The sequence below is a fragment of the Rhododendron vialii genome, chromosome 1a, assembly GCF_030253575.1.
Source record: "Rhododendron vialii isolate Sample 1 chromosome 1a, ASM3025357v1".
NCBI lineage: Eukaryota > Viridiplantae > Streptophyta > Magnoliopsida > Ericales > Ericaceae > Rhododendron > Rhododendron vialii.
Window position 1 is genome coordinate 37,251,526 of NC_080557.1, and position 25,440 is coordinate 37,276,965.

At 35.9% G+C, this 25,440-nt stretch overlaps 1 protein-coding gene and 1 long non-coding RNA gene across 2 annotated transcripts; one reads left to right on the forward strand and one right to left on the reverse strand.

Moving 5' to 3' along the window:
* The first annotated feature begins 2,512 nt into the window (after positions 1-2,512).
* On the forward strand, positions 2,513-8,313 carry LOC131335255 (glucan endo-1,3-beta-glucosidase 8-like). The gene is made up of 4 exons (XM_058370564.1): positions 2,513-3,084; positions 4,863-5,234; positions 5,873-6,135; positions 7,498-8,313. The coding sequence occupies exons 1-4, from the start codon at positions 2,720-2,722 to the stop codon at positions 7,980-7,982; spliced, it is 1,485 nt and encodes a 494-aa protein (XP_058226547.1). The 5' UTR covers positions 2,513-2,719; the 3' UTR covers positions 7,983-8,313.
* Positions 8,314-8,827: 514 nt separating this feature from the next.
* LOC131336382 (uncharacterized) lies at positions 8,828-14,446 on the reverse strand. The gene is made up of 5 exons (XR_009202817.1): positions 12,924-14,446; positions 10,899-10,981; positions 10,356-10,429; positions 9,371-9,496; positions 8,828-9,164 (listed from the first exon to the last, which is right to left on the reverse strand). It is a non-coding gene; the product is annotated as an uncharacterized LOC131336382 (long non-coding RNA).
* Positions 14,447-25,440: the final 10,994 nt, after the last annotated feature.

Below are 25,440 nucleotides of genomic sequence, written 5' to 3' on the forward strand. Positions count from 1 at the left end.
GTTTAAATTCTCCTTCTCTAGTACATTGGACTGGAAGTGTATTCTTCCCTCACCATATGTGTAGTTTTGGACTGGAATTTTGGTTGTACTGCTTGATATTAGAACAGTTGCTTAGTTCCGCATTTGACGTTGCAGATTGCACCTTAATCGTGTTTGGAAGTGGATATTTGGTTTTTATGAAGTGGAAGGTTAAAATTGATTTTTTTGACAAAGTTGATGGATGACATCATTGTAATCCGTTATGTTTCTCACGGTGGGTTAACAGATGGGGTAATTTTTTAACGGAATCATAAAGCTAAAGGAGGGGGTTGTAATTCTAGGACCCTCAGGGGTCCTAGTGGCTTAGTCAAAAACCTCAGGGGACCGGGAGGTTGGTGTAATTTACCCTACCTAATAGAAAATCATGATTTATTTTTGTTGTAACTTACCTTACCTAATACTAGAACAAACAAATAAACATGAAAATTCTTGGGAAGGCAGGATCTTCTGTGTCGAAAATTCATGTTTCTGTGCCGAGGGGATTTCTGATCGTTGGATTTAAAACATCTAAAAAAATTAAAAAATCCAATAACCGAAAAACCTTTCGGCGCAAGAATTTTTAGGACAAAAGAGATCGGAAGGACCCCTCCTGGAATGCATATCCTTACTAGGAATTGCATTACAGCTCTAAACTAACTTCGGTTTTTCTTTGCAACCAATGACACTTTTTTGGTTGTGGATCGGATCCACGACATTGATGACAGATATAAAAGTTCCTGTATAACTTCCACACAAAAAAGGCAAAATTAAAAGAAAGAAAGAAAAAGTGCACGAGAATGAACACGTATATTCATGCTGGAAAGTCTTGAATTCAAGAAGACTTATCTATCCTCTCTCAAAAGCAAGTCAATGGCTGGTCTCCAATTTTTTCTGGGGTCCACCCCTTTGTCCTGCCAGTTGCGTAAAGGATTGGAACATCAAGTATTCAAGTGGCTGGGGTTTTGTAAAGGGTATGAAAATCGCGCAAATCGAAGGAAAATATATTTCACCATCAAAAAGTTTACAAACACAATTTTCAGATATAACTCTGGGCACAATTATATTCGGAATGGTTCGATATGTGTGGAATCACACACATCGAACGGCTTTAGACGCAATTATTTCAGAGTAATATTGTAACTGTCCGAATCCACAAACACCACAACGTAAAATAACGGATAAGCTCTAAACGCATAACCTCCCCTCCCTAAACTCCCACGTTTACATATTTGATTTTTTTACCATCTCCACTTTCAAAAAATTTTTTTGATCCGCCACTGTCAAAAATTCACGAGTCAAAATTTTTAAGAGCTACTGTTCCCCCCCCCCCCCCCCGGTTCGCTTCTCATCTCTCCCCCTCCTTTATAAAAATTGGTGAGTCATCTCTCCAAGTTGTCTCAGATGGCCACATGTCCATTAGCTTTGCCAATTCCTTTCTTCTCGTTTTTTCCCCCCTTCCCTTATTTCTTCTTCCTTTTGTTTTTATAGAGCATGGTTGCTCATGAGATGCTAGTCTCAATGGGTGACACATGGTTACTTAATTTCCATCCGGCACACACCCCACCGCCTTTTGTTTTTCTTCCAATCCTTATTTCTAACTTTTATCTCACATGTATAAACAAACTCCTCGAATACGTACTCCCATTGCATATACACACAGTAACCATAATACTTATTACTCCGTATCATCTAAATCTTATCCAAGCACCACTGGAAACCCACTTTTTGCACGAGTAATTATATTATTCAAATTTCGAGTATTACAAATCTTTTAAAGTTGTGTTCTTAACATTGCTCTTTCACTATTAGTTCACATCGTTCGGCAATATTTTAATTGTCTCTTGTGAGTTTCATTTCCATCAGAATTAAACCTAGCACTTGATTTCCTTTTCCCTTGTCGATCCCCATCTTATCCTACATTGTTATTCTAAACGGAGCAGATAGAAAATATGTGGCAAAACTAAAAATACCAAAATGGGAGACGGTTGAAATATTGAGACTACTTGTGTAATGTTGTGAAAAGTCAGATGTGGCCTCTAGCCCATCTGATTGTACCTCTCAACTTTCAAGGAGGAGGTCTGGAGTTCGAGTCTATAGCGAGACGTCGAAGCTCCTTTAGCTATTAACACACTAACTTTCCACTAACACACACTACTGATGAGTACATTGCAAGTTACATTCAGTCCAAATAGGCTAAAAAAAGTGGATAGCATTTAGGAATTACCATATATATATATATATATAGACTTATAGTCAAGTACTTGTAGATATAAGGGCAGACTTACAATTTTGTGGCACAAAATTACATGTTTATGGGAGTAGTACATAACTGAATAACTGCTGCATTAAGAAAGGTATCTTCCATTCTAATTTCCCCACTATCCCCTGTCCAATCCCTTTCCATATTTTTTCACCTCCCTCCTTAGCTTTCTTCCCCTTTCTCAAAAGCCAAGCATCAAAATTCAGAGAGAGAGAGAGAGAGAGAGAGAGAGAGAGAGAGAGAGAGAGAGAGAGAGAGAGAGAGATTTCATTCTTCTTTGTGTATATATACCCACTACAAACAACATGAAAATTCCCCTTTCCTTCCTTTTCTTCCACCTCCCAACTGTCTCAAACCAATCCTTATTGATTCATTCAACAAAGATTGAATCAAGAAAGATTCAAAGTCACCCCCATTGAAATACCCAATAAAGGAAAAGAAATGGTGGACTCAAAATCCCAGTACTACTGCAGTTATGATCAATTTCTACTGATCTTTTGGGTCATTTTCTTGACAGAATTAGTAGGGAGTGGGTATGGAGTGGGAGTGAACTGGGGAACCATGGCAACCAACCAGCTGCCGCCGAAGAAGGTGGTGGAGATGATGAAGGCAAATGGGTTTGACAAGGTGAAATTGTTCGAGGCAGATGGGAGGATTATGCAGGCATTGATTGGGAGTGAGATTGAAGTGATGGTGGCAGTGCCTAATTACATGTTGCAGAAGATGAGTGAGGACCCTGGTTTTGCTGTTGCTTGGGTTGAAGCCAATGTCACTAGTTATTGCTACTCTGGTGGTGTCAATATCAAGTAACTATTGAGTAAAAATAAGTTTTTATTTTATCCCAAATCTATATCTAATTTTTATTTACAACTTATTTGTTCAAGCCAATTTATGCGCACCTCAACTAATCTTATGAGCCCAATCCCACCACCTACTTTTTTTTATCGGCAATTCACCGCCTACCTGCAGGGAGCCTAATTAAAGCCAGAGCTTATGGGTTGATGATTGTTTTACCCTAATCCATGTTTTTTCTTGTTCCTTTAATCCATTCTTGTCCTAGATGACTTTGGGTGGAGTTTTGGTTACTTTCATACAATTGTCTATCTTCTTCCTTCCTTCCTTGCTTATGTAATTTTGATCATCACTTTCTTTGATATGTGCTGTTCATGTACGTACTAATAAGTTTTGATAAGTGGCTGATGTATATATTTTTCCAACTTTATGTACTAATTCTCATTCCATTTCTGACACATATGCTTATACTAGTTTTGACTATAGTTTTATCCAGTTTTGGCTAGCTACCTATAGTAGGGCAGCCGCTTTTATCAAAAGCATATATAACCCATTATCTGTGGTTTGAGCAGCTTGCCTTTTCCAATATCCAGTGGATTTTTCTTTTTTCTTAGTACTGATCATTTTATTGAAAATAAAAACAAATTTAGGTCTGAAAGCCCTCTGAGGTTGAATGAAAACTGAAAATACCCACAGATGAATAAAATTGTTATTTCTTCTCATTTCAGACTCGGTTTTTATCTCCATTTTGGTCCCGCCCTTACTTAGTTAATTGATCAATCACAACCTCAATTTATATTTTAGAAGAGAAAAGACGGAAGAAGGAAACCTTTATGTCAAGTATTTCGTTCATCAACAGTACCGGCCAACGACTTGTTGAAAGAAAAAAAACCCTTTATATAGAGAGGGTCAAATTAATATTGGGATGGATACTATTTGTACTGTAGACCTACAAATGGTACCAATCAATACCGTTTTGATGAAATGGAGATGGAAAAAAGGCTAAATAAAATACTTTCCTTCAGTAAAGCCAAACCAGGCAAGGCAGCTGTTTGAACCCGGCCAGTTTTGAAGGAGGGCAATAAGGTAATTCCAAATACCAACTTATCTAGGCAATTGCTGACTAGGAAAAGGCATAATGGACCCCTTAAACACACACACACACACACACAATACCCAAACTCCCGATGTGGGAGCCAGCCCAGCTGACGCAGGCCCAAGAGCCTCACCACTAAAGAGTGACACCACGACAGAGGGCCCAATGGGGCCTGCACCAAGCACCCAAACCACAACGGGTGTGCGAGACTATTCGAGCAATTAACTACATATAAGATCGACTTGAAACTTCACAAGTTTTACAATATCTATCCAAGTTTTATATGGTTATATAATTTGAAATAAGCCTTATTAACCCATTACAAGTCTCCAGTGGTTAACTATGAAAATGTGTTCGAATTTAAAATTTTCAAATTTAAGTGTTTAGCTATTTTTACACATTGAATTGGCTTATTTGACTAGACTAATAGTAAACGAATACTCATTAGATTATTAGTAATGAGATTAATAATATCACATCCCTTTAACCTTTGGCATACCCTACAGTTTTTTACAATTATATGTTCAAAACATATTTAATTCAAATAATTTAAATTCTGAAAATGCAGCCCACTTAAATAGATAATTAACATAATAGAACTGAGATGATAATTTGATTTAAAAAAAACAAAAAACAGATATGATTATGTTTTGAATCTCTCTCTCTCTCTCTCTCTCTCATCACTTTGTTTTGCAGGTACGTGGCCGTGGGCAACGAACCCTTCCTGAAAACATACAACAACACTTACCTCCCCTACACCCTCCCCGCCCTAAAAAACATCCACCAAGCCCTAAACCACTCTCACCTCTCCTCCACCGTGAAAACCACCATCCCTTTGAACGCCGACGTCTACTTCTCCCCCGACTCCTCCCCCGTCCCCTCCTCCGGCGACTTCCGCCCCGACACCAAACCCATCACCCTAGAAATCGTCAACTTCCTCCACTCCATCGACGCCCCATTCACCGTCAACATCTACCCCTTCCTATCCCTCTACCAGAACCCCAACTTCCCCCTCGACTTCGCCTTCTTCGACTCCAGTTACAAGCGGTTGCGAGACGGGGAGAACGGGTAATATGATATTGAGCGCCTGTTTCTGTTTGTAAGCTGAACTATTTGAACTATAGATTTGATTGGATAGACTATTTGTCCGGACTAACTAATTAATTCGGTGTTTGGTAGACACACACCCGCACTATTTAATCCCATGGACTAAATAGTCCCTTCGTAGCACCTCCAACATGGTCCATAATTAGGCTGGGCCCCCACAAAAAAGACCGGAAAACTTTCATTTTATGGAACTCCCCGAATTTACTCAGACTAGGCGATGAACATGATTTTCGTAGTACGCAATTGAAGCATCGTAAAATGAACGTTTTCGATCAATTGTTGTGGACCCAAAATGAATCACAAGAGGCCAAACTGAAGGGAACTGGACATGATCTTAGTCCTACGTACAACTCCCAACCAAACCATGCATAAAATAATAATCTACACTTTTATCGTATCATCCTCTTATTCGCCCTTCTTAATTATTTAATCCCCGAACTAGACCGGCTAACAAATGGGCTCTTTAAGGGTTTCAATTTACGAAAACTTTATTTTAGTAGTAATAACTTAGGTGATGCATGACAACATATTACGGGTTGTAATTTATGCAAACGTTATATGAACTTTAATTTTGTGCCACTTGTTTTGACATCGATCAGGTATGCGAACGTGTTTGATGCGAATTTCGACACGTTGGTTTGGGCGTTGAGGAAGGCCGGGTATCCGGACATGAGGATCGTGGTGGGGGAAGTGGGGTGGCCGACGGACGGCGATGTGAATGCGAATATGGAGAACGCGAGGAGGTTTAATCAGGGGCTGGTTAGGCATGTTTTGAGCTGGAATGGGACTCCGGCCAGGAAAGGGGAGATTGAGGTTTATTTGTTCAGCTTGATTGATGAGAATGCCAAAAGCATTGCCCCAGGTAGTATCTATTTCTTCTTTCCCACACCCCTATACTGTTTTTTTATTTTTATAACTCAGGAATCCGGATCAACATACACGACCACTATACTGGTTCCGCTAATCTTGGATTATATTTTGTTTTCTTGTTTCTATTATAAACTTGGTGTGTGTTTGGACAAAAAATTTCGGTGCTATTATCACTGTGTGTTTTGTCGTATTTTTCGAGTTTTTGTTGTATCAAATTTCTTGGATTAAGCATTAGTCTTGATGAACGGAATCTAAAAAGTAAAAGAACTATAATCTAAAGCCCCTGAAAACAATTTTTTTTTAAGAAAAAGACCATTTCACAGTCTTTTGGGTCGTTTATCTCGAGTTTTTTCAATATTCTCTCATCTCGAATGATTAATCTCAAAATTTTTGATGAAAGCTATACAAAAACTGATAAACATCAATAATAGTCAATGTGTTTTGAAAAAAAAATAAGTTAAGCTAAATTCAGCCTTTATTCTTAATTTTATAAAAGGGGTTCCCTAGCCTTTAGCTTAGAGTTTAAAGTACGTAGAGGTTTGGTGGCTAAATATTACTAGGCTCCCATAAGGTTTTAAGAATTTATGGAAAAAAGTTATCTCCAAAAATTGAGTGTAATTATTATGATGATAAAGGAGGGAAAAATCAGAATAAGATTCTTGCGGAATTTTATAATTTTGGAGAATTGATAAGAAAGTTAAAAGGATATGAATCCTACGAGTTTCCTATTAGTTGGAAAAGTTAAGAGTACGTATGAAAGTTGAAATTATTGGCACTTTTTATATTCTTTTTCCTTTTCTTACAACTTTATCCGTCGGATAATGTTTGTCCTCTATTCCTTCTTCAGATTTTCCAAAATATTAGTCCTATTTGAAAAATCAACCACAAAAGTGCGCAAATTTTCAAAATTTACACATTATAAAGAATTAAAAATAACTTCTTAAGTTAGATTCAAGGGGTAGTAGTGGAAATCAATGCTCATTTTGAAAGGAGACGTGCATTTCATGCCTGTCCCCTTAAAATGTTAAAATTCTCAAAAGGTACACAATATTGGGGATAGGAGGTGCATATATTTAGTATATCATACGATTTTCTGAGCAACTCAAAAAAGACTTAACACAAGTTGCTACCAATCTCGGCCCGTGGAGACACACATGGCATTTGCATCGTATCCTGAACGTTGGAACTCCGGGAGACGACTTATGGTTTTATAAGACTACAATTTCCGTTAATTTTCGCGGTTTAACGCACTTCAATTGCTGATTTTCATGGTTTTCAAGTTCACAATTTTCTTTGTTATGTAATTTGAACACACACACACATATATATGTGCCTAAAAACACTAACTCACCAGGCAACTTCGAGAGGCATTGGGGCATATTTGAGTACGATGGGAAGCCAAAGTATGACTTAGATTTAAAGGGTTTGGACGAGAACAAGGGGCTAGTCCCGGTGCAAGGAGTGCAATACATGTACAGGAGATGGTGTGTTCTGAACTCACATGTGAAGGATCTGGGAGAGCTGCCCAAAAGCCTCGACTACGCTTGCAGCTTGTCCGATTGCACCGCTCTGGGCTACGGCTCTTCTTGCAGCCATTTGAGTGAACAAGGAAACGCGTCCTATGCTTTCAACATGTACTACCAGTTGCAAGGCCAGAACATGTGGGACTGCGATTTCAATGGCTTGGCTACGGTGACGGAAGAGGACCCTTCCGACGACAAGTGCCGGTTCCCAGTGATGCTTGCTCCTGTTCGTCCAGTGGTCCTGCATAGGACGGTTGTTGGGATGTTGCTTGTCATTCTTGTGGGATGTATAGTATTTTTGCTCCTCGTATCCTAGTTTAGGTGCCGGATCCTTTGTCGTTGAAATCTTTGTTCATCGATCTGCTCTGCTCTACATTATTCAACATTAATTGATGTACACCGCATTGCCCGATTGAAAGTGGTTTGTCGCAGGGAATGTTATTTTTTGATGATGACACTGGATCTTAGGCATAGTTTAGCTGGAGGATGTCTAGGAGTCTATTGACTATGGGTTAGAGGCATGTGTAAATTAGACAATTTGGGTACAGCTAATGAGATTGTATTGTAAATTACTGCTTTCTTCCCCCCTTTGGTTTGAAGTCATAGAAGGTTATCCTTTGGCATTGCTTTGTGCCTTCTAATTTCCATTTTTAGTGGTTTCTTCAATCTCTCTCCTCTGTCATTAAAGTTGAATCTTTTTTTTTTATATAACCGGATGTCCGGGCCAACTTCCAGCTTGCATGCAATTTGACTAATTCGAACTCCTAATATTTGCTAAAATAAGAATCGTATAAGATGCATATCCTGTTCGTCGAAAAAAAAGAAAAGAAGACGCATGTCCTTGTCGTTGCTAGAAATTAATTACAATTACAGCTGTATAGCCCTTCATTTTGTTTTGTAACCATGAAAAAATACAAAACCCGTAAATTCCACAAAAAAAAAGAGAGGACAGATTAAAGAAAGGAAGGAAATTTTTGCATGACTGAGATCACAAGTATATGGGATTTACGGGTTCATGCTGGAAATTTCCCTTCCTTTCCCCCTCTCCTCCACCTCCTAACATTTCAGCTTCATCTTCCTTGATTTGAGAAAGATTCAAAGCCAACCGGGGCGGCTTCACCATTATACGAGGAGTTCAAGCGAACCCCTAGATCCAAAAAATGCTTTGCAAAGTTCCTTTTGAGATTCTCAATTTACTATTCAATCTTTGAACATTAGCGTCTTTCCACAGGATTATATCATAATTCACAACAATGTGAAAGAGAGAGAGAGAGATGAATACACAAAAAATGGATCTCAGATTAATTTCCAAGAACTTTTAAGTTGTTTTTCCTCGGGTCACTATTTCTTTCTACACATGGACAAAACCGGCGGCCAAACATAAGCACCATAAGAGACGACAGACTGAATTGACAATGCCTCGGACAAAAACTCATCTATTAGTAAGATACCCATTTGCATCTTGTCAATCTTCTTCCTCAGATGCCTCATTAAGCCACTGCATGAAAAATCCATGCACAATTTTTATAAGGTACACGTATATGGTGAGCAGAGCTCGATTGAGAACTTTTCTTTTTGAACCTTTCTGTCGAAGGAAAAGAGAAAACCATTCTCCCACAACATTTCGGATGGGAGTAATACGATGCTGTAGTCTGTAGTGAAAATGAAAAGTATTTTAGGGAATACAAAGATCGAAAGGCTTACCTCGATGAATATTTCCGACTGCTTAAGAAAAACTTTATCAGATTCATCTGCCCCTTCTTTTTCAGCGGCCCAGTTAAGAATAGCTTCTTCTTGTAAAATTTCTATATCGTACAGATGGTGCAAAACCTGTGGAGTAATGATGGTCCAATAAGTGCAGGAAAAGATGAAATAGATTACTGGTTGTTTGCTTTATAACCCAAAAAGAAAATGCATGATACGAAATATCATGTCGCTGGAATTCAAAAGAATGCATCTCACATACACGAAGAATTAATTTACTCAAAATAATATATCCATCACAAAAGGTGTCCAACAACTCCAACTACTGATGCGGCAGACCTTTATTGTACCATAATGGCCTGTTTGTTTAGTAAATTCATCTTGAATGGCATTATGAGATCTTCGTCATACAATCTCCATCAAAGCCTCCTTAACACTCGCTTGGGTTTTCTGGAGTCAGTCAGGTGTCACTCTCTCTGAAGAGCTAACACATGTATTGACTATCACTGGATACATGGCATTGGAAACTGGAGATGGTGGTCGATATCTCAGGTGACAATTCTTTGATGCCAAAGAATCGGAAAAGGAGAGGAACATGGCTGGCATGGGGCAGGAGCTTAATTACACCGTTTACTGACTTCATAATTCGCAACAAGGAAAAGATTTAGGTTTCCCACTCCATTCTGTAACAAACCAACCCAAACCGCGATAACCCGTGTTTCTCAATATTCGGGTATGGTATAGAAAGAGACAATTCAGTTTCATGTACAATGGAATGGGTAAACCTAAATCTTTGTGCGCGAACAGATAAACCTATATCGTGCTTTTGAAGAAGAAAACAGTGGTAATAGAATGCTGAAGTACATTTCCATGTAAATATATAGAAGGATGCATTAACATGTTACAATTTACAAGCTGATGCTTAACCAAACCAAATGCTTAAGAACACAGAAAGATTACACTGATGAGTGACAAAGAAGCATACCTTTGCAAATAATGAAGAAAATTCTTAAGCAGATTCCAAGCACATTTCTTCAAATTTCAATATATCACTTCAATCTGCAATTGTCCAATAAGTGAATCGCAATTGTCCAATAAGTGAATCGCTACATGAAGTCACAGAATGCAATCTAATATTTAGGACTATCTTTTTGCTTTTGAACAGCAACAAAGAGAACTAAAAATTACTCCCACAGAAAGATACAATGGAAGATGAGAAGTGCGGCCGCCAGAAAGCAAGAAAATGAAGAGGAAAACAAATATTACATAACTCCAATCTCAAGACAGGAAAAAAAATTCAGGGGACTCCCCTTCAAATAAGATGAGACTTGAGCTCAAAAAGAACTTCCAGAAGTAACAAACTCTGTCCAAAAAATTCTAAGTCTTCAACTTATCCTAAGACGTTCTCCATCCAAATCACACACAAAATAGCACGAGTCATACAAATAGTGTATAAATTGAAAAAAAAACGCATTAAGGAAATGACTACGAAAGTCAAAAAGAGCCAAGGCGATCAACATATACAAACCTCCTCATCTAGGCTGGGCAAGTAAGACTTTAGCAGTCTTTTCCATGTGCCAATTACACTTGTAGCATTTGCAAACAATTCACCTATTGGCAAGCATCAAACAAAGGATCAGATAAATAATAGTATAATACACACATGTAGTGAGATAAAGACACAAAATAGCATCATAGTGTTATACAAACAAGCACACATTTACTCAAAAAAAAAAAAAAAACAAAAGAAAATCCCCTTCCTTCTACCAAAATGACCATCTAAAGCAGCATCCCGCATGTAATGCACTGGTTCTGAAAGCAAGACCAGTTTTGAAACACCTGCTAGTTTTACAAATAAATTTGGCGGCAAGGAAACAAGAGTGGATATGGAGAATTTGCGGATGATAAGCAATCAAAAAATAAAGTGTTGGGCAAATCAGACCAAACTTTCTAATGTATCATTACGCTATTAGCACATAAACAACACGAAGTAAGTGCTAGATAACAACAAATAAGAAAGACAGAAAAGAGAGGTACTATGAAATCTCAAAACAACAGCAAAAGATAAAGTGTAAATCTATCATTCACAGAAAAGGTAGAAGTTGGATGAAGGTGACAGCAAGTAAAAAATTAGAAGAAAGGAGGAAAATGAAAAGAGGAAATGTACTGCAAGGATGGTTCAAAGCAGAGATCCAACTTCCAAGTCTCTTAACAAATGAAAACACAACAGATACAGAATCAAGCTTTGTTGAACACCAAGAGGAAAAAATGAGTGAACTGGTAACGTGACAGAGAAAATCTGGGCGGCGGATCCCAGCCTCTCAAGAATCTCACAAGGCCACAATTGAAGTAGAACCACTACCCTCGCAGCAGAAAATGGTATAGAATCTCATGAAATAAGAAAATATTACAAGGCAAGTAGTCCGTGGATATATAATGTGTTGCACTATACTTAACTATTGGCACGCCAAAATTGTGGAACCTCCCCATCTTCATATGAAATTGAAGCCTATGGGTCAACTCTGTTGCTTAGCTACTTGAAAAGATAGCGCTGATGAAAAGTGAAGTGCCCATACAAAGGAAGTGTCTAAGACAGAAGGTGAGCAAGAAACTATTGTTGGTAGGAGCTAACATTCCATACGGAAAGAGCACATGATTTGTTCAAACAAAGGGAAGTAGAATGAAAAATGAAGACATCAAACTACTTGGATTGAGGAACCAATACAAGACAATATGCTGTCTGGTACATAAGCAGCAAAACAGGTTAAAATAGTACAATTAACAAAAGTTAAGAACATCTGGCTATAGAAAAAGAATATACTTCCAGCTTAACTACTTGTAGCATGCAAAACATATCAAGGTGTTGAAACAAAACCTACTCGGAATTGACCTTACATAAACTTCAAATAAAGTTTACACTTTACAGGCAAGCACCTTTATATAGCGGGAAATTATACAAGAAAACAAAAAGCTGCGCTACATTCTAAGCAAGACACTTCAGCCCCCCATCAAGGGAGTAAACCATCACTTATTAGCTTTAATATCATGAGTTAAAATTCCCTCTGTCCCAAATTGCTTGCCCTTTTTGGAAAACCGTGCATTTTGCATGCGAAAAATAATGTATAAGCAGGACTTTTTCAAAAAGTTACACCAAATTTAAAGATCTCATTGAGAAGGAAAAAATGGTGTAAATCTTTTTCAAAAAGAATTCTCATAAACATGTTATTTTTTGCATGCAAAATGCACGGTATCCAAAAGGGGCAAGCAATTTGGGACAAAGGGAGTTTTAACTTATAATATTAAAGCTAATAAGTGATGGTTTACTTGGGGGGGGGGGGGGGGGGGCTGTTGGGGTGGTGTGTGTGTGGAGGGTGCTGGGGGGTCTTTCTTAGAAAGCAGACGGCCTACATTCATGGATGCAATCATACAATCTTCAAGTCTTGCTGTTCATAGGGCAAACTGTTTTCTATGATAAAATGTTCATCAGATGACAATAATCTAGCTGATAAAATATATAGAACGTGAGACAAATGAAAATGTATGAAATACTTACTAATTGAACTATGGGGAGTTTCTATTGCCAATTTCATCATAGAATAGAATAATGCCCCAGCACAGTCCACTGAAGTCTTATTGTATGACAACCTGATGCATAGGAATGACAACAAATGATACGGTACAATATCTCTGAACAACAATCCCTCAAAAAATACATACGAAGTATCACATCAGTAACTAAACAGAGACTAAAAACTGGGAAAGAGATTGAACCCATTAAACAGTTAGATCAAAGGCAAAGTTAATGACTTCAACTACAGAAGACGAGGGAGAAAAAATGTTTCTGATGGGTCCATCAAGAACATGAAAACAGATGTCGGCGACACTGAGAAGGAATGATTCAGTGCAGGTAGAAGTGCAAAGAGGAAGGATAAAGAAGGAGAAAGATATGATATCCGTGATTGGACAAATGACAGGCCTTCAAGAAATATAGGAAGACAAAGGATTCTTGACACAGTGTTGTTGCATCAAAGGCTTTGTGAGCTTATTTGGGGCAGTGATAAGTGCTCTACAGGTAGCCCCACTTAGTTTCCGGGGATAGTAATCAGTCCTTACCACAGGAAGCCTCACTTTGTTTCTGAGGATAGTCCTCAAAGACATGATCATAGTAGGTTTGTGTGAACAAGTGGTCCTTGACAGAGCTCAATCGAGGAAAATGATTCATGTAGGCGACCCCAAGTGATTGAGACATAAGACTCGGTTTGATTTGGTTAGTCCTCAGTCCTTACCAACCACCCGTTTGCAGTCAACATGTTACTAGCTTCAACATGTAGAAGAACGGAAGAGAGAACTCTATCCTAGCTCCTAGGGGAAGGGGAGCAAAGAACACTGCTGTGAGCTAACTACCAAACTACAAAACCTCTCCTCAACAAAGGCCCTAGGAGGAGCTGAAAAGAGGTGTCAAGAAGGAACAAAATACCTGCAAGTATGTTACATGGACCCTTCTAAATGCACAAGTACCCAGATTGAATGCTCGACACATTCATATGTTCGGACAGGTGCAGTTGGACATCTACCCAACAAGCATATTTAGTTATTTCAGTTTACCATGTAACTGATATAAGTATCTACAAAACCCCTCTTAGATACAATATGTCCTAGAGTACCTTCAAAACAGCATTTTAGAGCAGAAAATATAACAAAAAATCTAAAGATTGTCTGTCCGCGTGTCATTATATATGGGAATTAGAAGAATTAGACACTAAAGAAAAAAAAACCTGCACCCAATACATGTACCCGAGTCCGTGAAACATAGCTTGCAAAAAAGCTTCAACTTGGGAATCTCTGTGACGAAAATTGTCCGGCCACATACAGCACTCACAATTCATTGCAATATGGGTCCTTTGTGAAAGCCTATGGCACTCAGTGCATTGCACCAGACATAATGTCAAAGAGAAGAGTGTCCTTTAACCGAAAAGTCGTCACACAGATAGGTTCCTGAACGGCTGCACAAACATTTTTAAGAAGAAAGGCTTCCCTAACTCTCTCCCTCCCTGCCTCCTCCGGAGTGTCTTTTGATGGTTGTTAAATTCATATCGTCTATTATATTCCTAAGAAAATCCTAACTCCCGAGGCATAGATCACGTTGTTGCCAGTCTAGAACAAAACCTTACCAAAAGGGAAGGTCACTCAGCCAATCATTCAGTCGCTGCATGACATGGCCTGACTGAGACATTACAAGGCAACCATCAAAGGAGTGAAAAATGACCCATCCTACTGTTTGGCTACCCAATGCAAAAGAAGTGATGTCAACAGTGCCTGACCCAAATAATCAAGGGTAACATGGATCTATGTGTGAGGTATTTCCACTGGCAGCTTGTGGATTTTAAGAGAGAATGAAAAAAGTGAACCTAAAACAAAATGGGTTAGTATTTCAGCTTCCATGACAATTTTAATCTATAAATCGTGGATACCACAAAATATGTGTGTTCCGAGTGATCTACCCATACGTAGTTATACTGAATGCCAAACTTGGGTTGAAGTATAATAAACAAGATTGAATGGACAGTACCAGGCAGTCGTAAGACACAAGTGTGTCTTAGAGTCCCTAAGCAGCTAAGTTATATATAACCCACTTTGTCAGGTGATGCACGACCCACTCTTGAAGAAACTGATAAATCCTGTTGTTGAACACAAATTTCGAGTCTACGAAAAAGACGAAAAAAATGATGAACAAAGTCAATTTTATTGATTGAAAAAATTAGGGTTTACAATCTCTGATATATTTTCTAATCAAAGAAAATAAAGTCTTCTGATTCTTCTCTTCGGATGTTGAAATGAGGGCTTAATGCTTGATCCCGAATCAAACGGCGAAATCTTCTCCAAGATTTGTGAAGAAGATGATGATTTGGGTTGAATGTTCTTCAAGCCCCTTCTTGTTGGATGCAGACGGGCTTTGAACTTCAGAGTAGCTTGTATGCTTGAATGTCTATATGGAAAAATATGAGAAATGAGGAGCGCCTTTATTGTAGGATGAAGAGTTATGACCAATCTCTACTTCCTTCATATTTATCTTTCTTTAATTATTTCTTTATTTAATGTAAAAGAAATAATTAAAATTCAATAATTATCATTCTTTCTTTTATTTTAAGAAAGACAATTATTTGTGAAAAGAAACACAATTATTATTTTATCAAGTGGCTTAACTTGATTGCCCGAGCTTAATAAAAATAATAACTGCATCACTTCGACACGTGGCACCATCTGATTGGTCCATTCGCATCATTTTAACTTTTGACCTAAAGACACTTGGCAACATTTAATTGGCCATTTATTGTGCCCTATTTATCAGGACCCGCAGCACGTGGCAACTTGCAATTGGCTGAAAATTTTACATGCCTACACCTGTTGCCGGACAAAGGTTCAGGGGAAGACGCGCTAGGGTTCTGTAGCTTAGCTTGCTTTTATTATTATTATTATTATTATTAAGAATGGAAATTAAAACTCGCGCATTGAGGACGCGAGGTTTCTTAACGCCAAGGTCAGTGAAGGTTCATTGACCTCACGTTTTGAAGATGGGAGGTTCAGGTTCGTAAAATGTAACACCGTTTTTTCATTAGGTGCAATTGCGAATTTACTGTATTTACCCTGTTTTAAATAAGGGTAGTCCTATGGTACACACCCCTTATTAAGGGGTGTACCGTACGCATCATGATTTTAAACCCTTGGATTTCAAAGTAAATAATCCGGACCACCCATTTATTAAACCAATTAATAAAATAAAAAAATGGCTTAGCAGGTAACAGGTTGTTCTCTCTTCGTTGACTTTCTCTCCCTCTCCCTCATGTGTAAAATACTACAAATTATATAACATAACCACAATTGTTATGACAACACAAAAAATTGACACTTTCTTACCACAATGTGTCGTACCAAAAGAAATCGATCAAAAAATATTAGATACAAGACCAAAATATATCGTTGCACAATCAATAATTATTATACCCAAACAAAATACATGTCTAAAATATCACAAATTAAATATTGTATAACTTAACAACCTAACAGTCCTGATCGATCATTTTAAAAATACACTCACTAACGACATTTAGATTGTACAGTCAATTTAAATTTGGTATGAAACCTAGTCCTCTATTGTAGTTGAATGTAATGTAGTCATGCGACTGTGACACAATAATGACGATCAAATCCGTTGAATTTTTTATGTTTGTTGATTAAGTCACCTACGTAATTTTTTGTCTCAATCAAGTTTAGGAAACTCCATCATCGGCACGCAAATTGAATAATAGAATGATATTTTTCATCCAATTAAGTGTCTAGCTATAAGCTATCAACTTCATTCTTGATACGAATGACCTAATTAATATTATGTAAAAGATAGATGATTTTGATAAAATAAAATAAAAAATAAAATAAACGCCTTACGTGGGGTTCAGATGGTGCATTATTATATTTTAATGTTGTATTGAAATTGAACGATGAGATTTGTTGAATTATGAAACTTCAAGGACTAACTATGTGATTTATTCTAAAAAATAATAACATTCTTTTAAAAAAAAATAGGAACGAAGGGTTTAAGACTTGAACCCTAGATCTTTTAGATAAATGTCAAACTCCAACACCTTATCACTATGGTACACAATTGAGAATTTGTAACTCTAAAGGCTATTGATTATATAATATTTTCTTGTATGTAAGGGCGTTATTTTCAGGCTAAAAATTTGAGAAGATAGAGGCCTCAAATGCCTCTGTCCTAGTGATGGGCCTGCACTTGTAGATCATATTATAGCTATGTTATTGGTGTAAATCAAAATGTCGATTATAATAATTTTTTTTGAAAGAAAATACAGTGACAATAAATTTACAAAATTATTTAGATTTTACTTCCACGGCCTAATTTCAAGGACCACCATTAAATTTGGATTGGTACGCATGGGGTGAAAGTTTGACACCGATCCATGTGTTAAATATATAGTGCCAATTGTTAAGTGCACCGCCCTAAATATTGATAAGATTAGGTATTAATATAATTAATTTCACCAATTACAAAAAGGAGAGTAATTTTCACACTCTATTTTTTGATATTCACACTTATTTTTTTGTACTCCATTTTAGTGTTGAAAGTGTATGCATTTGAGACAGTTGGATAATTATTTTTTCGTGACCTCTCATTTTTCCACAAAGGAATTTTGATTTTTTGAATTAAATTTTGTAGAAAAAGAATTTGATTTAGACTAATATTTTGAGAGGAAATTGTAGTTGTATTCGAAAATTTGGGTATAGTACTTACTTTTTGGTGAATTTCTTGGATGAAAATTTTGTGCAAAAACTTCATTTTTAGTTTAAATTATTGAGGTATTTGTGTAGGGACAAATAAGAATTTGAAAAATTAGTGTAGAGGGAATCGAAAATTAAGATAATATGGTGGAAATTTTAAAATTTGAAAAAATAATGTGGCGGGAATTGAAAATAATTAGTGGTATTGTATTTTGTCAATTACTATCGTTTACTGAACATTCCGATTGAATTTTTTTTATACGACACGTTGTGGGTATGAAAACGCCAATTTATGGTGTTGTCATAACAAATTTGGTTATATTACTAAATTTGCGATATGATATTTTGCTAATAATAACTATCGTTAACTGAGCATTTCAATTGAATTTTTTTATACGATATGTTGTGGGTATGAAAACGTTAATTTATGGTGTTGTTATAAAAAATTTGGTTATATTACTGAATTTGAGGTATGATATGTTGTTGATTATAACTACTTGTTAATTGAACATTCTGATTGAATTTTTTTATACGACACGTTGTGGATATAAAAACGTCAATTTATGGTGTTATCATAACAAATTTGGTTATATTACTAAATTTGTGGTATTTTAGACATGTGTTATTACGGAATATTTTAATTAATTTCCTTTGGTACGACACATTATGGTAAGAAAACGTCAATTTATGGTATTGTCATAACAATTATGGTTTATTATAAAATTTGTGGTATTTAAATATGTTTTCTTTTGATATGACACATTGTGTTAAGAAAATGACAATTTTAGGTGTTGTCATAATAATTGTGGTTATTTTCTAAAATTTGTGGCATTTTACAAATATTTTTGGCTTGGGTATAACAATTGTTGATTCTGGTATGACATATTTTGATTTTGTTACGGAATATCATACGAGTCAAAAAAATTTGGTACGATTTATTGTGGTAAGATAATGCCAATTTATGGTGTTGTTATAACATTTGTGGTAACATTATTTAATTTTTGATATTGTACGCATATATTTGGTTAGGGTACAAGTATTATGGATTTCAGTACGAATAATTATGGTTATATAATAACAATATTTTTTAATTATGGGTAACCTGCTAATGACCTGTTCAACAGGTAAATTTTAATGTACAAGTCGTAACTAGAATCATAAATATGCATTAGAAAACCAAAAATTGGCATAATGAAAATCACAAATTGTCATAATTGAGACATACGGTATACCCTGTGTACCATAGCTTCCTCCTTTAAATAAATCACTTTCAAACAAAAATACCCTTAAAAAATGAACAAAAATACCCTTAAGATTACTAAACACAACCCACCCATCTTCCTCCCTCCCACCCATCATCCTTCGACAATAGAAAAGGGAAACGATTTTGAACAAATTTTCCCCAAAAAAATGCACTCAAATATTTGTAGAACTCTCGTTTTCTTCTTCCATCGCCATTAACAAGAGCAAAACATGTATTTGACTGAAGAATATTGTTGTTATTCCAAAAATTTTGGATCGGAAAATTTTGGATATTAATTTTCAAAAAACACCCACTCATTCGGCCTTTACCTTGCGACATTAGTCAAAGAATTCGAAAGTTAGAGTTCATCGCGCATTACCAAAATGCGTGATATCAATTGCGCATGCACGAAATGCATTTACGAGTATCGGATTGTGCTAAAACGCATTTCGTGATGTCAATTGCGCATGCACGAAATGCATTTACATATCGGATTTTGCTAAAACGCATTTTGTGATGTCAATTGCGCATGCGCGAAATGCATTTACGGGTATCGAATTGTGCTAAAACGCATTTCGTGAATGCACGATCATAATGCGCAATGAACTCTAACTTCTGAATTCTTTGAATAATTTCAGAAGTTAACTTCCAATTTTGGTAGATATTTTCAGGACTGGATATCCGATTGGAGGTTCCAAAGAAACAATTGTCGACCTCGTCGAACTCTGTTTGCCATGACTGCAGTTTTCATCGACCATGTAATTTCCTCTTTCAACAGAGAGTGGAAATTTTCGTTGACCACAATTTAGGGAAAGTTATTAAGTTTTGGTGTTGTGTGGTGATGGACCGGTGGTGGTGGTGATGGTGTTGTTGTTGTGTGATGGTGGTGGTGTTAACAGGAGAAGAGAGAATGGGGAGAGAGGAGTGGAAGGGGAGGAGTTGGAGGAAAATGATTGGTAGTGGTGGTGTGTTAAGAGAAGAGAAGACAGAACAGAGAGAGAGAGAAGGGAGAAGTGGAGGAAGAGGAAGATGACTAGTGGGGTGAGAAGGGTATTTTGGAAAGTTTATAGATATTTGTTAGGTTGTATATAGCAAATTGTTATAAGATTTGGGTGTTTTATTTAGCACAAACTACATACAATAAATTCGCAGTTGCAAATAGTCGTATCCTGCAAATACGCTTGGTCAAAGAAACTTCATTGACTTAAATCAATAGATGCTACAAAAACAGATGCATTTGATTATTGTGTAAAATAAAGAGAAAAAGAAGGAAAGTAAAAGTAAGGGAGTTAAGTTGGATTTAAACGGTATATATAATAAATTTATTTTCGTTATTAGTGTTTTCTCTTGTATCTTTGATCATATATTTGACTTTTCAAAATTGTCTTGATAGGGAAACAAAATATTTATGGATGAGTTAAAAAAGGAAAATAATTTTAAAATCTGCCATTAATAGACTATTTTAAATTAGTTATTTATTAGTATTTAGCCAAAAATTTACTACCCCAATCTTCTCCTTGAGATAAATATATACTGTAATTAACAAAAGGCTGATGATTTTGTCACTCCTTTTTTTGTTAACGGCACTCCCCTGCAAATATATTTTGCACCAAAAATACAGTTGTAGGGGAGTGCCGTTAACAAAAAAAAGGAGTGAAAAATCATTTTTCTAACAAAATTAGCCCTTTTTTTCAAAGTACATTTTGTAATAATAGAAGCCTATCAAGTTTTGGCATCTATTTAACTAAATACACTTATCTCCACCTTTCCGGGCTCTCACTTTTACTGGTCTTTGCATGTTGTTCCCCAAATAAAAAAAGAAAAAGAAGAAGAGTGTGAAACAATGATTCTATTTCTACTCACAAACCAATCTTGAAAAAATAAATAGAAGAAAAGCAAAAAATTCATACAACCTATCTAGTCTACAACCTTAGTTACCCATTCGATATATGCACGCTATATAGTAAAGAGAAAGGGAAAATTACTAAAATCACCCCCAAGATTTCTAAAAATTATAGATCACCCATGCATGGTCAGACAAATTGTCAAATTTTCTAGGAACTACATTACAATAAGGGAGTAAGAGCATCCACAGTGGTATAATCAAAACCAAAATGTTGCTAAAGTTAGTAATATTTGCTCAAAAGAGAATTCACATTGGAATAATCAAACTTAGCAACCTCTTAGCTACTCATCAAATTTTGGTACTTGAATAATCAAAGCTAGCAACATTTTGTCAATTACCAAATTTTCTCTCTCAATTAAGTACAACATCATTACACAAAAACCTTTTCTCTCTTCTTCTTCTCTCTCTCTCTCTCTCTCTCTCTCTCTCTAACTAAACAATGTTTTCAAAAAAATAATTTTAAAAAATGTATTTTCAAAAACTTTTTTTTTAAAAAATGTTTTTTTTCAAAAAATTTAAAAATATTAAGTAAATAAAGTGTGTTTATAAAAAAAATATTTTTGAAATTTCAAAACTCTTTTACAAAAAACTATTTTTTTTGGTAAACGGTTTTTGAGATTTCAAAACTGTTTTTTTTTTACAGAAAATCTGTTTTTAAAAAACTGTATTTATAGTTTTTAAATTTTCAAAATTGTTTGTGCAAATATAGTTTTTTTTAAATTTCTCAAAATTGTATTTACAGTTTTTAAGTGAACAAAGTGTGTGTTTTTTGAAAAACTATTTTTTGTTTTGAAATTTTTTTTACACAACTATTTTTTTCTCTTGAATTTTTTTTATACAACTGTTTTCTTTTCTTCAAAAACCGTTTTTTTTAAATATGCGTGAAATGACGGAAAAAGTTTGGAAGGCCCATTGGTTTTAATTATGGGCAAAAAATAACCAATATGAGATTTGACAATATTGCTAACTTTAGCAACTTCTAAAAAGATAATCAAAATATGATGTGACATGTTTTGATTATTCATATTTGCTTATTCTACTGCGGATGCTATAAAAGTAGTTATGTGACATGGGGTATTTTATAATTTTCCAAACATGAGGGGCAATCTATTATTTTCAAAAGCCTTAGGTGTTATTTTGGTAATTTGTCTTTAAAAATAGTAATTTCTACACAATTATGATGGGTTCAGCTCTCAGGGACATGTTGTACAAGAAAGTAAGGTTTTATGAATCTCCTAATCCGAGCGTGGATGACATGCTTTATAATTGGACCAAAGACAAAATTAGTAAAGATGCACATGAGTTAACTCAAACATCCTGACTTCCATAAAAGAAAAACGTTTTCGAATCCTTAACCTTGTCTTTGCACAATTTGTTGTTGATATTCTTACCGACTTTATCTTTAATTTTCCAAGACAATTGTATATTTTTTTCTGGCGAAATTCAACCTCCATTCATATGGTTAAGTTCCACATACTTTCATCGTATCTCAATTTCTGTGTACGATGTATTTTCGCTTAATCTATTCAGTTATACATAACTACTAAAATTAAATTTGCAAAACATATTGTTCTTTCTAATCATAATAAAAACCAAAACTTGAAAATATAGACAAGAGAAGGAATTTTTATGTTTTTAGTAATTTTTTTGGTGCGAAGAAAAAAGGGAAATTTTCACTCAACCTATCTAGAACCCTAAATTACGTATCCCACACACGCACGCTCCCTAGTATAAATAGCCGTTTCTGATTCCTCCCCCTCCTGTTTGCACAGTCTGCTCTTGATCCTCCTCCGATGTTATCTTCAGTTTTCCTGGGGTTTTTATTAATTAAACAGATAATTAATTAGTTCAATGAGATAGGTTTCGATAACCAGTAACAAGTCGATAATTTCCAATGTTAGTACGTATAACTTACACAGAGACTAGTCATCTGTGACTAAATAAAGCTAATGCCTGGTGCCCGGCCATCTGAACACACACTCCATATCAACCTGTCCATAGGTAAATGAGGATGTAAAAAACATTTTCATTAGAAAATGAATTGTCCAGTACCAAAAAGAAAATGAAGACAACGGCACTGTATCTGTTTAATTAAGAACTTATGCAGTATCATACATACCCTCATTGAAACACGCTCTCCGGCTAGCAATTCCAAACAACCGTTTTGTATCCACCGCGCGTGATGGACTAATGGTATGCTAACTCCTTAACTAATGGAAAGCTAATTAACTCCTACAAAAGCTGTTACTCGTACGTAGTAACTAAGTTAGTTATCTTGCCGAATGTTGCTGCATGCGCTTATCACTTCTTTAACTTGTTTAGTACGTAGTTACGGGATTTACAAATCTTTTCCAATAATTCAAGGAAAATTCTTAGACCTAGGAATTAAAGCAAGTAAAACAAGCGTATGAGACATAACCGAGTTGAATGAAAATGACGATATATAAGAATGCATGTAAAATCATACCACTGCAGGTACGTAGAAGATTAGTCATATATCGCTACCATTCCCCAATTCCAGTAAAATGGTGCAGTTCCAAATCTAGCACCAACAGTAGGTACTCCTAGGATCTCACGAGCACTTCTCACCTCCAGTAAATGTACGTGGTGCAGTTCCAAATCGAGCAATAACATTTTTTCTTACTTGTACTATATCTTTTTATTTTTTAAAACTTAATAGTAAGTGAGCAATCAAGTTCGGGATCGAGACTTGTGGAACCCAAACATCGGGGTCAGACACTTAGTTATATACTATTATTAATCTTTTTCTTTCTTCCATTCGTTAAACCTAGCTAATCTACTCAACCAATTGAAACTAGCTCAGTTAGTCAGGATTCTTGCATCTCATTAGGAGGTCAAGAGTTCGAGTCTTTCTACCTACGTGTGGGGTTCTTTCCTTTGTATTTATTAAGGTTATTTCTTTCTTTAATGAGGCTTGGAGTTAAGTTGGGCTCATACTGATTGTGGTCCCATTAATGGGTTTATTTATCTTGTTTGCCGGTTCAATTGTTGGGTTTGGTTATCTCGTGGACTCTTGCACAACGGATGTAGTGTTCTGTGATTTGTACTTTGTACTTCATGCATGATATAATAAATTTTCCTACCGATTAACAAATAAAAAGAAACCGAATCTCCTAGAAGACTTGAGGAGGGGGACGAGTGCTTACGGAAATCGGAATGGGTTAGTGTTTAATTAGTACCAAATTGAACAAAGAAAGCTGCTACCCATACAGACAAAAGCACACAGATTGTGCACATATTTTTTTGAGATCCACCACGGGTCTCACACAAATGATCCGAGCTGTTCATTAAATGTAAAACACTTTTTCGAGGGTTCCCGAAGAAAATTTAGCTCAATCCGATACATATAATATCTCAATCCAATCATCTAACTTTTCCCCACAGACAAAAGCACACAGATTGTGCACATATTTTTTTGAGGCCCACCACAAGTCCCACACAAATGATTCAAGCCATTCATTAAATGTAAAACACTTTTTCAAGGATTTTCTAGAAAAATCAGCTCAATCCGATATCTATAATATCTCGATCCAATCATCTAACTTTTCATTGAGATTTCAGAATAATAAAAAGTTAAATGATTGGATCGAACACTTATAACTATTGGATTAAGTAGTTGATTTTTCACGAAGACCCTAGAAAACGTGTTTTACATTTAATGAACGGCTTGGATTATTTGTGTGAGACCTGTGGTAGACCTGACAAAAAAATCTGTGCATAAAATGTCTGTGTGGATAGACTTTTTGTTGTACAAAAGGATATGGTACACATCCCGAGTCGAAGTTCTCTCATGTGATGATTTCTCATGCGACGCAAAACGGGAGTCACCATAATGTCACCACAATCTTATTTCACGACCCGAACTGTTCATAAAATAGGTCTTGATGTGTTCAACGTCCACACCCAAAAATCAAGTTGATCAGAGATCAGTAAAAAAATTAGTCGAATCGTATTTGTTTGAAGAAAAATACATGGTTAGTGTCTGACAGACTTTCTTTCCTCGTGACAAATATGATTTGTTCAACTAAATATTGTTGTCCGATGAACTTGATTTTTTACAGGGACGTTAAATACATCGAGACTTACAAAATAAATTGCTCAAATCGTCAAGTGAACTCGGGCTCGATTCCATTTTGCGTCACATGAGGAATCATTATATGAGTAAACTAACTTCGAGTCATGAGAGAGAATCATTCTTGGGTAATGTGAGTTTAGTAAGTTGTAAATTCAAAACATCGCGACTTATAAGAAATGCTATAAACTTTCGTACAGAATGATATGTATAGTTTGCAGTTGATTTATATATATTATAAACTAAATTAAACATCGATCCACTATATATGCTATATATTATTAATCACGTCCATTTATATAAGAACATTTTGTTACAGGACCAGGTGTCCAGGCCACTACTAAATATAGCGCATATGTTCAGAAAAATATTTATCATATGCTTATCGAAAAAAATATTTGGGCGCCTCAGTGTGATCAATCCAAAAAATTTCATTGTAATCTGAACCGTTCAACTTTATGGAGGATACTGGCCAACAAGATCTACTATTAGATAGTAAAAGTAATGCTTGATATCTCAAGACTAAAAGGAAA